Source organism: Saccostrea echinata, unplaced genomic scaffold (assembly GCF_033153115.1).
Source record: "Saccostrea echinata isolate AGI-Se365-2 ecotype Australia unplaced genomic scaffold, CSIRO_AGI_Sech_v1 ptg000029l, whole genome shotgun sequence".
In the NCBI taxonomy this organism is placed as follows: domain Eukaryota; kingdom Metazoa; phylum Mollusca; class Bivalvia; order Ostreida; family Ostreidae; genus Saccostrea; species Saccostrea echinata.
In genome coordinates, this window is record NW_026889778.1 from 14,307,699 (window position 1) to 14,319,709 (window position 12,011).

Below are 12,011 nucleotides of genomic sequence, written 5' to 3' on the forward strand. Positions count from 1 at the left end.
TCGTTGACTGCTTGCATTGTATCCTAACATCCCATTGGGAGTTCCATTAGGATTCAGCAGAAGTTATCATGACATCTCAGTAGAGAGTTCCATCAAGATGTAAAAGCAGTCAATGAATCATGACATCCCAGCAGGGAGTTCCATCATGATTAGTGGTCACCATGACATCCGCAAACTGGAGTTCCATCATGGTGATATAGTACAGAGTCACTAGTCATAACATCCTTAGGAAGGAGTTCCATTATGACCAAAATTCACAGACAGCTATGACATCCCTGGCTGGTACAGGGAGTTCAATCATAGCACAATTTTGATGACCTTGGGAAAAGAAGTGGGTCGATCAGCATAGTTTCCTGCAAAACTTCTGGAAAATGAACTGTCAATGAATCACACACAAATCATTTGTAGTCAGGGAGAGTGGCAAGAAAGTACAACCACCAAAAATCTACATGTGACACAAGAAGCTATACCTACAGATTACTTTTACTTAAATTTAAGTGTGAAAGTCTTGAAAATAATTTAATGTATGGGAAAGAATAGGTGATACATTATAATAGGTTAAACATGAGGGTATGAGAACTTTATTCTTACACAAAAAGTAATGAGAAATTATTACTGAAATGAAGCATTACACCGTTCCTCAGCAGTTTAAGAAACTAAAGTAGTTTCCGCTGGTTCATGACTCACAGGTGTTCTAATGTCATCCAGTATATCTTTGAAAACTACATTTGCATATATTCAAAGGGAATGGAATGAAAAAGAGGGGGGAAATGTTTTCTTTAATATTTTGGGTATAATATTTTTCCTGCGTCCTTAGAAAATAATGATAATGTGCGGCGCCTCACACTATCTAGCACTGTAGGACAGGGACAGAAAAAACACTAGATGGCCTAACTTATAGAAAGATTAAATTAAAAAAAATCTTCATGTTGTTAATACTTTAATTAATATAGAATGGGTGGAGTATCAATTTAGAAATCAGCATCAGGGTGAAAGAGTTTTGCGTGATTGCGAAGTTTGATTTTGAAGGCGAGGATACCCTCAGAAGATGAATAGCAAGTTGGTAACCATTTGGCTTTTTCTGGTGTAAAGTGATGCCAAAAGAAAGTGGTTCTGTGTGGAAATGAATGGACAGAAGAAATTGGGATGTACTGGCAACTGTTTGTATTTAGTTGTCCTTTTGTTCTTTTGTGAGATTCTGCAATTTCATGGTCCAATTTATTGAAGAAGGCTCTAAATAAATGGCCAGGAACCTCTCTTGGAAGACTGTAAGGTATACCTTCTTGGTAGTTGCCATAATCATCAGATAGAAGGAAGCGAAAATTGGTTTCTTTCCGATCAATTATTGCAGCGATGATTGCTTGTTTGCTCTTTTGTATTGGATTTATGGTGTGAACTGTCTCTTGTTGGTCAAAAAATTTCTTTTTCTGTGGACGTTTTCTTTTCTTTCCCTTGGCATTGTAGAGTGAATGGAATGTGTCCTTGAGGGTTTTGGGGATTTGATTTCCATCTTGCCAGGAAGTTTGAGGTTCGTTTGTAAATTTGACTCTGTAGATAGGTTTTCCTTGGTAAAGGCTGTACTCAAGGATTCTTTCGATTTGGTCTGATGAAAAGAGTTTTGATTGTTTATCCTTTGATTCGTTGCATTTTGGTAAGTTCTTTGCATGTTTATTTGCAGTTTTATTGTTATTCTTTGGTTTTGAAGTTGATGGTTGTGGTTGAGGATTATGTTGTTGGGGATCATGAGCTGCATCTCTAATGCTTTGGTCATTATCATCAACATTGTCCTCGACATCATCTTCAGGTAGAGGCAGATTTTCATCATCATCATCCGGATGTTGATCAATATTATCTGGATGTTGGTTTGCATTTGCAGGATGCTGGTTAGCATTAGCTGGATAGTTTTCCTCAGTCATTTCTCCATCCAATTCTTCAGGATTCAGAACCACATCCTGATATTCTGGTAAGAAATAGTGAGGTCTGTCGTCTGGACTATGATATAATTTGAGTCTTTTGGCATGAACAAGACTCTTTAGAATTTTGTGTGTGGCATCACTTCTTAGTTTGAATGTGTGGTTTGGGATTGATGAATTATAGAATAGGGACCAACCCATTTTTGAAGGAGTTTTGGTGATTTTCCTTTGGGAACATGACTGCAGTAAAGCCATACCAGAGTGCCTAAGATGAATTCTGGCTCCTGTGCACGTTTATCATGTTGTTCCGTGTATTTTTGTTGATGACGCTTGATGTTTTCGGCAGCAATTTCTCTGCATAGTTTGAGTTGTTCCAGGACCCGCATTAAATGTAGCTTAGGTTCTTGTGCCATGGAAGTTTTAGGAAGAAGAGAAACATCAACAGGAAGGCGCATTTTCTGTCCAAACAACAACTGGAATGGTGAGAACATTGTAGACTGAGTAGCAGGTGTTGATCTGTATGCCATGAGGACAGCTGGAATGAATTTCACCCAATCTGACTGGTCTTTATTGCAGTATGTTCGAAGTGTTTGACTGATGAAGGAGTTCATCCTTTCACAAGCCGCATTGGTTTGTGGGTGATAGGCACTGGTATAGTGTCTGGTGACCTCAAAAAGTTCACAGAGAGCTTGCACTAGTTTAGACATAAAATTTTGTCCTCTGTCGGATATGAGTGTTCTTGGTGCTCCATATCTAGCAAATATTTCGGCAAACAGTACTCTCGCAACTTCTGTAGCTTCCATAGACTTTAAAGGAAAAGCCTCACACCATTTGGAAAAGCTGTCAACAACTAATAAAAGATATCTATCCTTGTTTGGTGTCATTGGTAGCTCTAAGAAGTCCATGTGCCATCTGGTAAATATGTCTTCAACGGGAAGTGGCGTCAAAGGGATTGGTTTCTGATGTTTTGAGCTCTTGGACTGCTGGCAGGTTTCGCAAGTTTTGATATATTTTTCAATGTCTGCATACATATTTGGCCAGTAGTATTTTGCACGGATAGTAGCATATGTGCGCTCATGTCCTTGATGTCCGCCACCAGCAATGCAGTCATGATATGAAAGCAAAATGTCATTTCGAAGGGGTGTGGGGACACAAAGTTGCTTCCCAAGACTTTGATCTGGAAATTGAATTCTAGTGTGTTCTTTGTAAAAGTGAAACAGAAGTCCATTAGTTATTTCATAATGGAATGATTTAGCAACAATTGCGGTAGCTTGTTTTATATTTTGAGGCAGATTTTCTGTTTTCTTGTACTCAATGATGGCTTGAAAGTCAGGGCAATTTTCTTGCAGATGCTGTAGATTAGGATTGTCTGAGACAATATCATCATGTTGATCTGCTGCATTCAAGCCAAGAATATCAGGTTTCCTAGGTGCAGTGTCATCTGGATACTCAAATGTGGCCGCCATAAACTCTTTTCTAGTAGCTTCAATGGATCCGATGGCAGGTAGGTCCTCATCATAGTGCATTCTTGGTGGAGTTGGAGGAGGATAATCTCGACGAGATAGACAGTCTGCGTTTAGGTTTTTCGTTCCAGGACGATGTTGTATTTTGAACTTGTACTGTTGAAGAAACAGAGCCCACCGTCCTAGTCTACCTGTCGCATCCTTAGTGTTGTCCAGCCAGCGTACTGTTATGTTGTCTGTGAAGACTGTAAACACAGCACTAGTGAGGTAAGCCTTGAATGTTTTGATGGCCTCAATCAAAGCGAGGCCTTCTTTATGGTTAATGTGCCATCGTTTTTCTTGATCTCGTAGTGCACGTCCTCCAAAAGCAATTACATTTTCAAGTCCTTGTGAATTTATTTGTCCAAGGACATATCCAATGGCAGCATCTGATGCATCAATGGATAGCACAAAAGGTTTGCCAAAGTCAGGAAACGCTAGGATAGGAGCTGTTGTTAATTTTGTTTTCAGGAGGTTGAAAGCATCAGTGTGTTCTTGTTTCCACTGAAATTTGATGTTTTTCTTCAGGAGATTTAACAATGGAGCACAAATCTTGCTGTAGTCTTTGATAAATTTCCGGTAGTAGTTACACATTCCAAGGAAGCTGCGGACCTGTTTGGCATTTCGGGGTTGTGGGAAGTCAGCAACTGTGGAAATTTTGGCACGGTCTACCTCAACACCTTTTTCAGAGATTATGTGTCCAAGATATTTTACTTCTTGGGCAGCAAAATGGCATTTAGCTGGCTGAAGAGTGAGATTGGCTTTACGAAGTTTTTGAAAAATGAGGCCTAAATGTTGTAAATGTTCATCAAAATTTTTAGAAAAAACCAAAATGTCATCAATGTAAATGAGTGCAATTTTCCAGTTTAATTCCTGTAAGACTTTTGTCATCAGCATCTGATAGCTTGTAGGAGCATTTGTCAAGCCGAAAGGTAGACGTTTGAACTGATACAGTCCTTGATGTGTGATAAAGGCAGTTTTGTGTTTGGTTTTCTCATCCAAAGGCACTTGCCAGAATCCACTTGCTAAATCTAACACACTGAAAATTTTGGATTTTGAGTCGGCTATTGTGTCAAACACTTCGTCTAGCTTAGGAATTGGAAAGGAAACGAGCTCTGTGATGGAATTTAGTTTCCTGTAATCTACAGCAAATCTGTATTGTCCATTAGCCTTCTTAACCATGACCACCGGACTTTGGTAAGGGGAAGTGGATTCCTCAATCACACCATTTTTCAACATCTCTTGAATTTGACGTTCTGTCTCTTGTCGCATTTGTGGATTTTGAGCATATCTCGGTGTGCGGACAGGTTTGTCTGTGTTTGTGATAATTGAATGGGTTTGGAGGTTGGTTTTCCCCAGTTCAGAGGCATCCTTGGCAAACACATCTCTGTTTTGTCCAATCAGAGTCAGGAGTTGTTGAATTTGGACAGACGAAAGGTTTTGTTCTTGAATGTTTACACTGAGCTCTTTGGCAATAATTGTATAATCTGTAGTGGCCATTGTCTGTGTAGTATCTAGGGTTGACACGCATGCAGAGTGTACAGTGTCAATGGAGATGATGTCAAAGTTGGAATCCATATGAAAAACTTTCGCAACAACTGAATTTGCTTTTAAAGCAACTGATTCATTGAGAGGATTTAGGATCCTGTATGGAACTGTGTCTTTTACACATGTAGCCACGCATCTGCTTCCAACCAGATTCTTGTTTACAAGAAGGTTCACTGGTTCAAGGAAGACTTCAGAACCATGAGGGACATTAGAAACTGATAGGGTGATTGTTGACTCAGATAAAGGTGGTAAATAAATTTCAGAATTTGTACGAGCAAGGGAAAGATGTTGGTTTCCATCATATTTGTTGTATGGGGTTGTAATAGAAGCAATGGTTGTTTCATTTTGAAAAGAAACACAATGGTTTGTAAGATCAATGACAGCCTTGTTTTGTTCTAAAAAATCTTGTCCTAAAATGAGGGTTTGAGGCAAAGTCTCTAAGATGTGAAAAGTATGAGGCATTTTTAAGCCATTGACATCAATATCGAGGTCTGTTGTTCCCAGAATTTTATGAGATGTGTCGCAAACACCTTTGACATATGAAAAATTTGATCTTGAAACATAAGGATTTCTGAAAATTTTCTTAAGAAACTTATTGCAAATGACAGAAATATTAGCACCAGTATCAACTAGAGCACTGATATGAAAGTTCGAGATTTTAACTTGAATTTTGTTTTTATTGGTGATAGCTGTTGAAATGGAGGCTACAAATTTGCGAGGGTGGGATGGGAGGGAACTAGGTGGATTTCTAAGAGAGTAAGCCATTATCGTGAAAAATACAGCAAATAAAACAATCTAATAAAAATAATAGAAAGTTATAAAACTGTGTCACATGTGATAGTAGTGCCTGTACTTACCAACAGGAACTGGCAGGCTGTTTCTGTATAGATTTGATGGCAGGGCTCCTTTCTTTAGAAGAATGTTAGAGTCACAAATCACTGTTTCAACAACACAAAGGTCCTGTAGAAATCCAAGAGTCCCAGAATGTTCACATTAGTCCACTGTAAGAGGAATTCTAAAGGATTCGACCCGGATTCTCGACCACTCTGTGACCGCGCTCTTGGATGTCTGGGACATAATTCGACGGTGCACGTTCATTGGGGAATTTAGCTCAAGGGTTTGGGGAATGTTAGGAAGCACATAAGTCCAAATTTGTAGGGTAACAATGACAGTTTATTAAAGTAACAGTGAATTCCAAACAACATAAAAACATTAAGATGCAAGTCCAAGTCCTAACTAAAATTTAGATAAAGTTGGCCTAAATAGAAATAGAATCTTAAAAGTTTCTTAGTCTAATTCCTACATGGTTCTTAATTAACACATCAACTCACTAGCTCTGTCACTCTAGATCTCCCTTAACTCTCTGTATTCTCAAATATATATTATTAACTAATTGTAAGAAATTACTCAATGTAAATATAGCCAAAGGGCAAAACTTGTCAACTAAGTAATCTGAACAATAGAATACTCAAGTGTCATCCTTTGATGTCAGGAAGTCAAAGAAGATTTATTTAATTAATCTAACACCTAATCAGTGACCATTGCCATCAGGCAGTATGAGTGTAAATGATTTACAATTGCTAAGAAAGCTCTAAATATTTCTGGGGATTAAGAATTAGCCAGATGTAAAATGTGTTTGTTTAGTTTCATTACTTAATTGTGAACAAATAACTTAGGATATCAAGAATTTATCAAAGTAAATGAATTTTATGAATGATATGAAATTTATTAAGAAAATCATTAAATATATTAAAATAAGTATCAAAAGTGAAATGGGAGCCATTTCACTGGTGATAGATTCATGCAATTTAAAGATAATTCATAGATATTAATAAGAATTGATGAAAATACAAAATTAATAATGATGTGAAATGTTTTAGGACTGGTTGAGATACAGAAAGGGATGCCAGGCCAGTAAGTAATCATCACAGGACTAGAAGTTATTTAGAAGACTAATAATCCGGAAGAAAAAATGAAATTGAAGATCAATTATTTTTCAAAAAAAAAAAAAAAATTGAAAAAAGATTTAAAGTATTGGTAACTTTCTCACTACAATGTAAGAAAGTTGAACCTCAGCATTTCACAGTGAAACATCATGTTTGTAGAACACCAGAACTTTGGATAAAGTGAGTCAGGGTGCTGTCAATTATAAAATTCAATATGTTTAAAGTTTCACTTTTGATATCTACTAGGCTCATACATCTGATCTCAGATTATTTTGTGGATCCCACAGTGTTTAAGATACATGTTCTGAGGTTTTACTGTATGAGAACAAAGTGAAATGAAATTCATTTTAGTGGCCTACCACAAGTTGAAGAGGATCTACTTTGTCAGTGTTGGAATTGTACTGTTCCGAGAATGGCGGGCAGTGGCCAAACGCAACAAGGATCAGAGAGAATACTTTGAGGTAAAACAAACAAATCCCTCCCCCCTCCCTTATCTCCTACATGTCCTAAAGCTTGATTTTTATACTGTATGAAACAATGTAATGGTTTCACATTTTGTTTTTCACTTCTATAATGTTAAAACTTTTTGGAATTTAAACAAGTTTATGTTTTGTTACTAAAAATAGTAACAGAGCACTTCATTTTGAAATGAATATATTTTTTGAGGACAGAATTGAGAATGCATGTGTCCAGAGAGCAGTAGTGCTTTTAGTAGCAATATTTAAGGAATCATATAAATGAATATCTTTAATATGAAAAACTGTTTTTTAAATTAGCCTGTAAAGAGTTTGAATCAAAGAATCTATTTTGTTTAGAAGCTAAATGTAATGTTAGAAGAAACATTTCTAACTGCTGGTAATAATATTTTAAATTAATTTTATTTTGACAGTGCTATCTGATTTTTAAGCAGGATTTCTTTTTGTTTAACTAGCCAATCAAATTTAACCTGATCATCTGTTCTATTTTTGGATATGCAGATGACACTGGTCAGTAAGACACGTCTTGGTGTCGTTTGGACTTTGGACTTTGGGCTTTCTCAGTTTTATTTTTAGACCTAATGGGGCTGGCTGATAAACTAACCGCTCAAGAATTCTCACCCTTTGCTACTGGTTTTGGGTTTTTAAATCTAACATTATAAGAGATTTACTTTACATCAAATGATAAATTTTATAGATTCTATTGTATGGTTCTGTTCATCATATAAATATACATGTAGTTAACTTTAGAAAATAAAAAAAAATCACTCATATGATACATTGATTTCTTTTGAAACTTAATGACTCATTGAAATTCAGTTTCATGCACTCTTACATGTACTACACATGGACTTTTGCGAGAAGCGTTGACTTTTACAATCGACAGCTTACTTTTACACTAGGACAGTGTATGGAAGCTCTTTTGCGATATAAATATTAAGCTTAACAGTTAATTAAATGGTAATAATGGGCCATTTCAAGCATATATTACGTTGTCTAGGAAGGGAACGGCAACAACCCTACCCTCAATTCCCTCCCTTCCCACACTACGCAACTCTTGCGTAGTTTTCCGTGCGGAATGTTTTTTCTTCGTTATTTGATTCCTTCAGAAAATGAGATTAAAAGGAGGTACTAACCCTCACGAATAAGGTAATTTAAGCTAGTATGTTATTCTGCCTCCCATCATCTCTTGTATTGATTGCATACCAGTTTAATCATGTTAGTGCCCAAAACAAGATACCTAGAACCACTATTAAGGTTTTCTTATCTATTATCATTTCCGTACCTCCGTACATAAGGCAGGTTTAAATGTCCAAATAAGCTGTCGACTGTAAAAGTCAGTGCTTCTCGCAAAAGTCCCATACTGTATCAAATATTTCAAATGATAATATTTTCAAATTTTAAGTTTTTTTTTCTTATAGATAAAAGATATGTTCATGTAATCTACTAAAAGTTGAGATAAGAAAAAGAAGCTATAGTTAGGATATTTTATTTTATTATATATATATACCTACTTTCTTGAGTCACTTAAATATATACATTTATATACAGACTGTACTAATAACTCCTCGCAATGAATTCTTATTTCAAAATTTTATGATATATTCAGACATTCTTATTACAGTCCCTGAAACGTTCTACTTTCCCACTTGAACGGTGAGCGAACGCTGAACGAACGGTGAACGAACGCTGAACGAACGCAGAGCGAACGGTGAGTGAACGATGTGTGAACGCTGAACGCAACTTGGTGAACGATGTGTGAACGGTGAACGGTGAGCGAACGCAGAACGCGAACGGAGCGCAAACGCGAACGCAAAGTGAACGGTGAACGAACGGTGAACGCAAGATGAACGATTTTTTCGGAATGCCTCTGATCTTTTCCTTACATTGAAACTATTCTATTGTATATATACCTGGTGCTAAAAAATAAATGAATAATAAATAAATAAACAAATCAATGAAAAGTGTCCTAAGAAAGACGATACATGCACATTAAGTAAAACTATTAATTTAAGTTTCTTACAATATTTTCTGCAGATATGTACGATGTTTAAATTCAACTTTTTAATAACATGATTTTAATCGCTGTAAAACATTGTAATTGTTACCGAACGCTGCAGTATAAAAGATAAAATTAATCTAGCTGTAAAATAAATATGATTATTCTAATTTGATATATAAAATCATTACAAATAATGTGGATTTTAGAAGAGCAAACTACGGACTTATAGAATGAATTACAACGGTTGTAACAACCATACATATATTTTCGTGCCAAGGCGATTCCGTGTAAAATAATGAGAAAAAAATAAAATATTTTACAAAGGTATGTGGACGTATTGCATAAATACACCCGTATTTTAAAATTTTAATGCAATAATATATTTATCAGTCAGTTTTATTTTTTATGATGATTTATTGAGCAGACTTCTACATGTATCTGTAGACATTTCCCGGCCGTGATTATACTCGGACAAGATTATACAAAAAGGCATTCATATTATTTGTTATATATTAAAATTTTCACAACTTGATGTTTTAATAATATGCTGTCATAGTTATTATTAAAGAAACAAATGAGAGAAAGAGAGAGAGGGGGGATTCAGTTTTAGCCCCCCCCCCCCCTTTCTCAAGTGTTTGTACCTATACCAAATAAAAATTCTTAATTATTTTCTAAATATACCAGGCAATAAAAGAAACTATTTTTATCACCCAACCTATTTGTGTTACAGTCATAATCGGTTTTTATTTTCCTACTTCAAGTTCACACGAAGTCCACGTGCTTGACCTGTCAATCAAAATCATTCGACACTGTGCAGGTGTGAAAGTCTAGTCACACCAAAGGCGAAGTGTTAAGTATTTCCAAGAAGTTTTAACATTTTTTTTTCATCATTTCTAGATCTGATTCCAACATTCTAAAAAAAAGAAATAATGATAAATGAATAAAATACACTGGGAATAAACACTTGGAATGATTAAGGCGCTTGAATTTGAAACCTAGCTACTCCCTGCCAATTCAAAATATAACCGCCGGCACATGTATATTTTGAACTACTATTGTTTTATGACTTTGTTTAGATGCATATTTGTTTTGAGACTGAAATTTTTGTGCTACAAAACACATTAACTTCTATTTAAATGTTAATTAAAATATACTGGAAATACTAAATAACCGATTTACGGGAAAGGGGGGGGGGTGCTCTTAATTATATCGAATGGCAAACATATAAAGTAACGGTGAAAAATATCATTACTGGCGAATCACTTTGGTTATATTAATGATAATCATGTTATAAAGGCATTTCTCTCTCTCTAATTAAAGACTTTATATATGTAAAGTAGAAAAAAATTCTATAATGTATTACATTTTAAACAAATATTTTTTTTCTTCAAACCACACTATCAATTTAAATGCTCTAAGGATATTTAATTAACTGGATATCTGCAGTACTGTTTATAATCCTCAGAATTAGTTCTAACATGTATTTCTGTATTATTTGAAAAAAATGTGTTAGAAATAAATATTTTCGTATTTCTGCTGAAGTTGGTAAATTAATTGACTTCGGTTATTATCTATCCATTAACGATTTGTCGTCTTTAACATAACAACAAAATGTTGCAGTGCATGAAACATCTGTATATTGCCCGTATTTAAATTTAATGTTTCACCATCGTTCTACATAAGTACATACATGTACTTATAACAACATTTATTTTCCAGATAAATTTAATAAATAACATAAAATCTAAGTTAAGATAATAAAAATAAATATTGTAGATAATTTTTTTTCTTTAACCACGATATGTTTATTATTAAATTTGTAAATCCTTACTTAAAAAAAGATAAGTCCATTCACTTCGGAGTTCCGAATGACAATAAAGACTGAACGATAAGTGAACGCTGAACGCAAGGTGAACGCAGAGTGAACGAACGAAGAGCGAACGCTGAACGCTTTGTGAACGGTGAACGCGAGCGCACGGTGAACGCTGAACGCAAAACTGTGAACGGAGAGCGAACGGTGAACGCAAGCTGAACGAACGGTGAACGCACGCTGAACGAACGGTGAACGAACGGTGAGCGAACGGAAAAATGGGAAAGTAGAACGTTTCAGGGACTGTACATTTGCTATATTACATGTATCTATAACTTAGTTTGCAAAATATAAAGAAATGCTTTTAATAGGAAAAAGAAGTACTACTTCCTTATAGTAGTGGGGGTCAAAGGTTAAAAATTGCCAGGTCAGCTGTAGGTCACTTCCTGTCAGTTGGAAATCCCCTTTGGTTTTGCTTGATATTTATACCAGCAGGACATTAAGCACTGTATTTTGTTATTTGAATGTTAAATTTAAGTTTTTGTTTGTACTTTAATTTTGATGGTGGCGCTCTCACATTTCACTTTTTTAAGATCAGCCTGCGGGTAATGTTGATTTTATTTTGATGTACAACGTAATGCTGCTTGACACTGCATGCTGTGAATTAGCTTGATTAACCTGCGTGCTGCGTAAAAAAAATTTTGTTCGCGTTATTGCAATTTTTAGATCCGTAGCAAATTCAATACCAAGTAAATGTACATGTAGTTTATTTGATTTTTCTACCACATGAATTTTGAGTAGTTCATTTGATTCT

At 35.5% G+C, this 12,011-nt stretch overlaps 1 protein-coding gene across 5 annotated transcripts in view; it reads left to right on the forward strand.

The window, feature by feature from the left end:
* The window catches only part of LOC133195633 (F-box and leucine-rich repeat protein 13-like), a 38,132-nt gene that overhangs the window by 9,786 nt on the left and 16,335 nt on the right, over nt 1–12,011 (forward strand). For 3 of the 5 annotated variants that reach the window (XM_061331524.1, XM_061331525.1, XM_061331528.1), the window contains 3 exons: nt 6,844–6,877; nt 7,261–7,370; nt 11,791–11,802. In XM_061331524.1, coding sequence (XP_061187508.1) covers nt 6,844–6,877; nt 7,261–7,370; nt 11,791–11,802 — 156 coding nt within the window. The remainder of the gene's footprint in view (nt 1–6,843; nt 6,878–7,260; nt 7,371–11,790; nt 11,803–12,011) is intronic. The other 2 variants (XM_061331526.1, XM_061331527.1) reach the window with 1 other exon arrangement.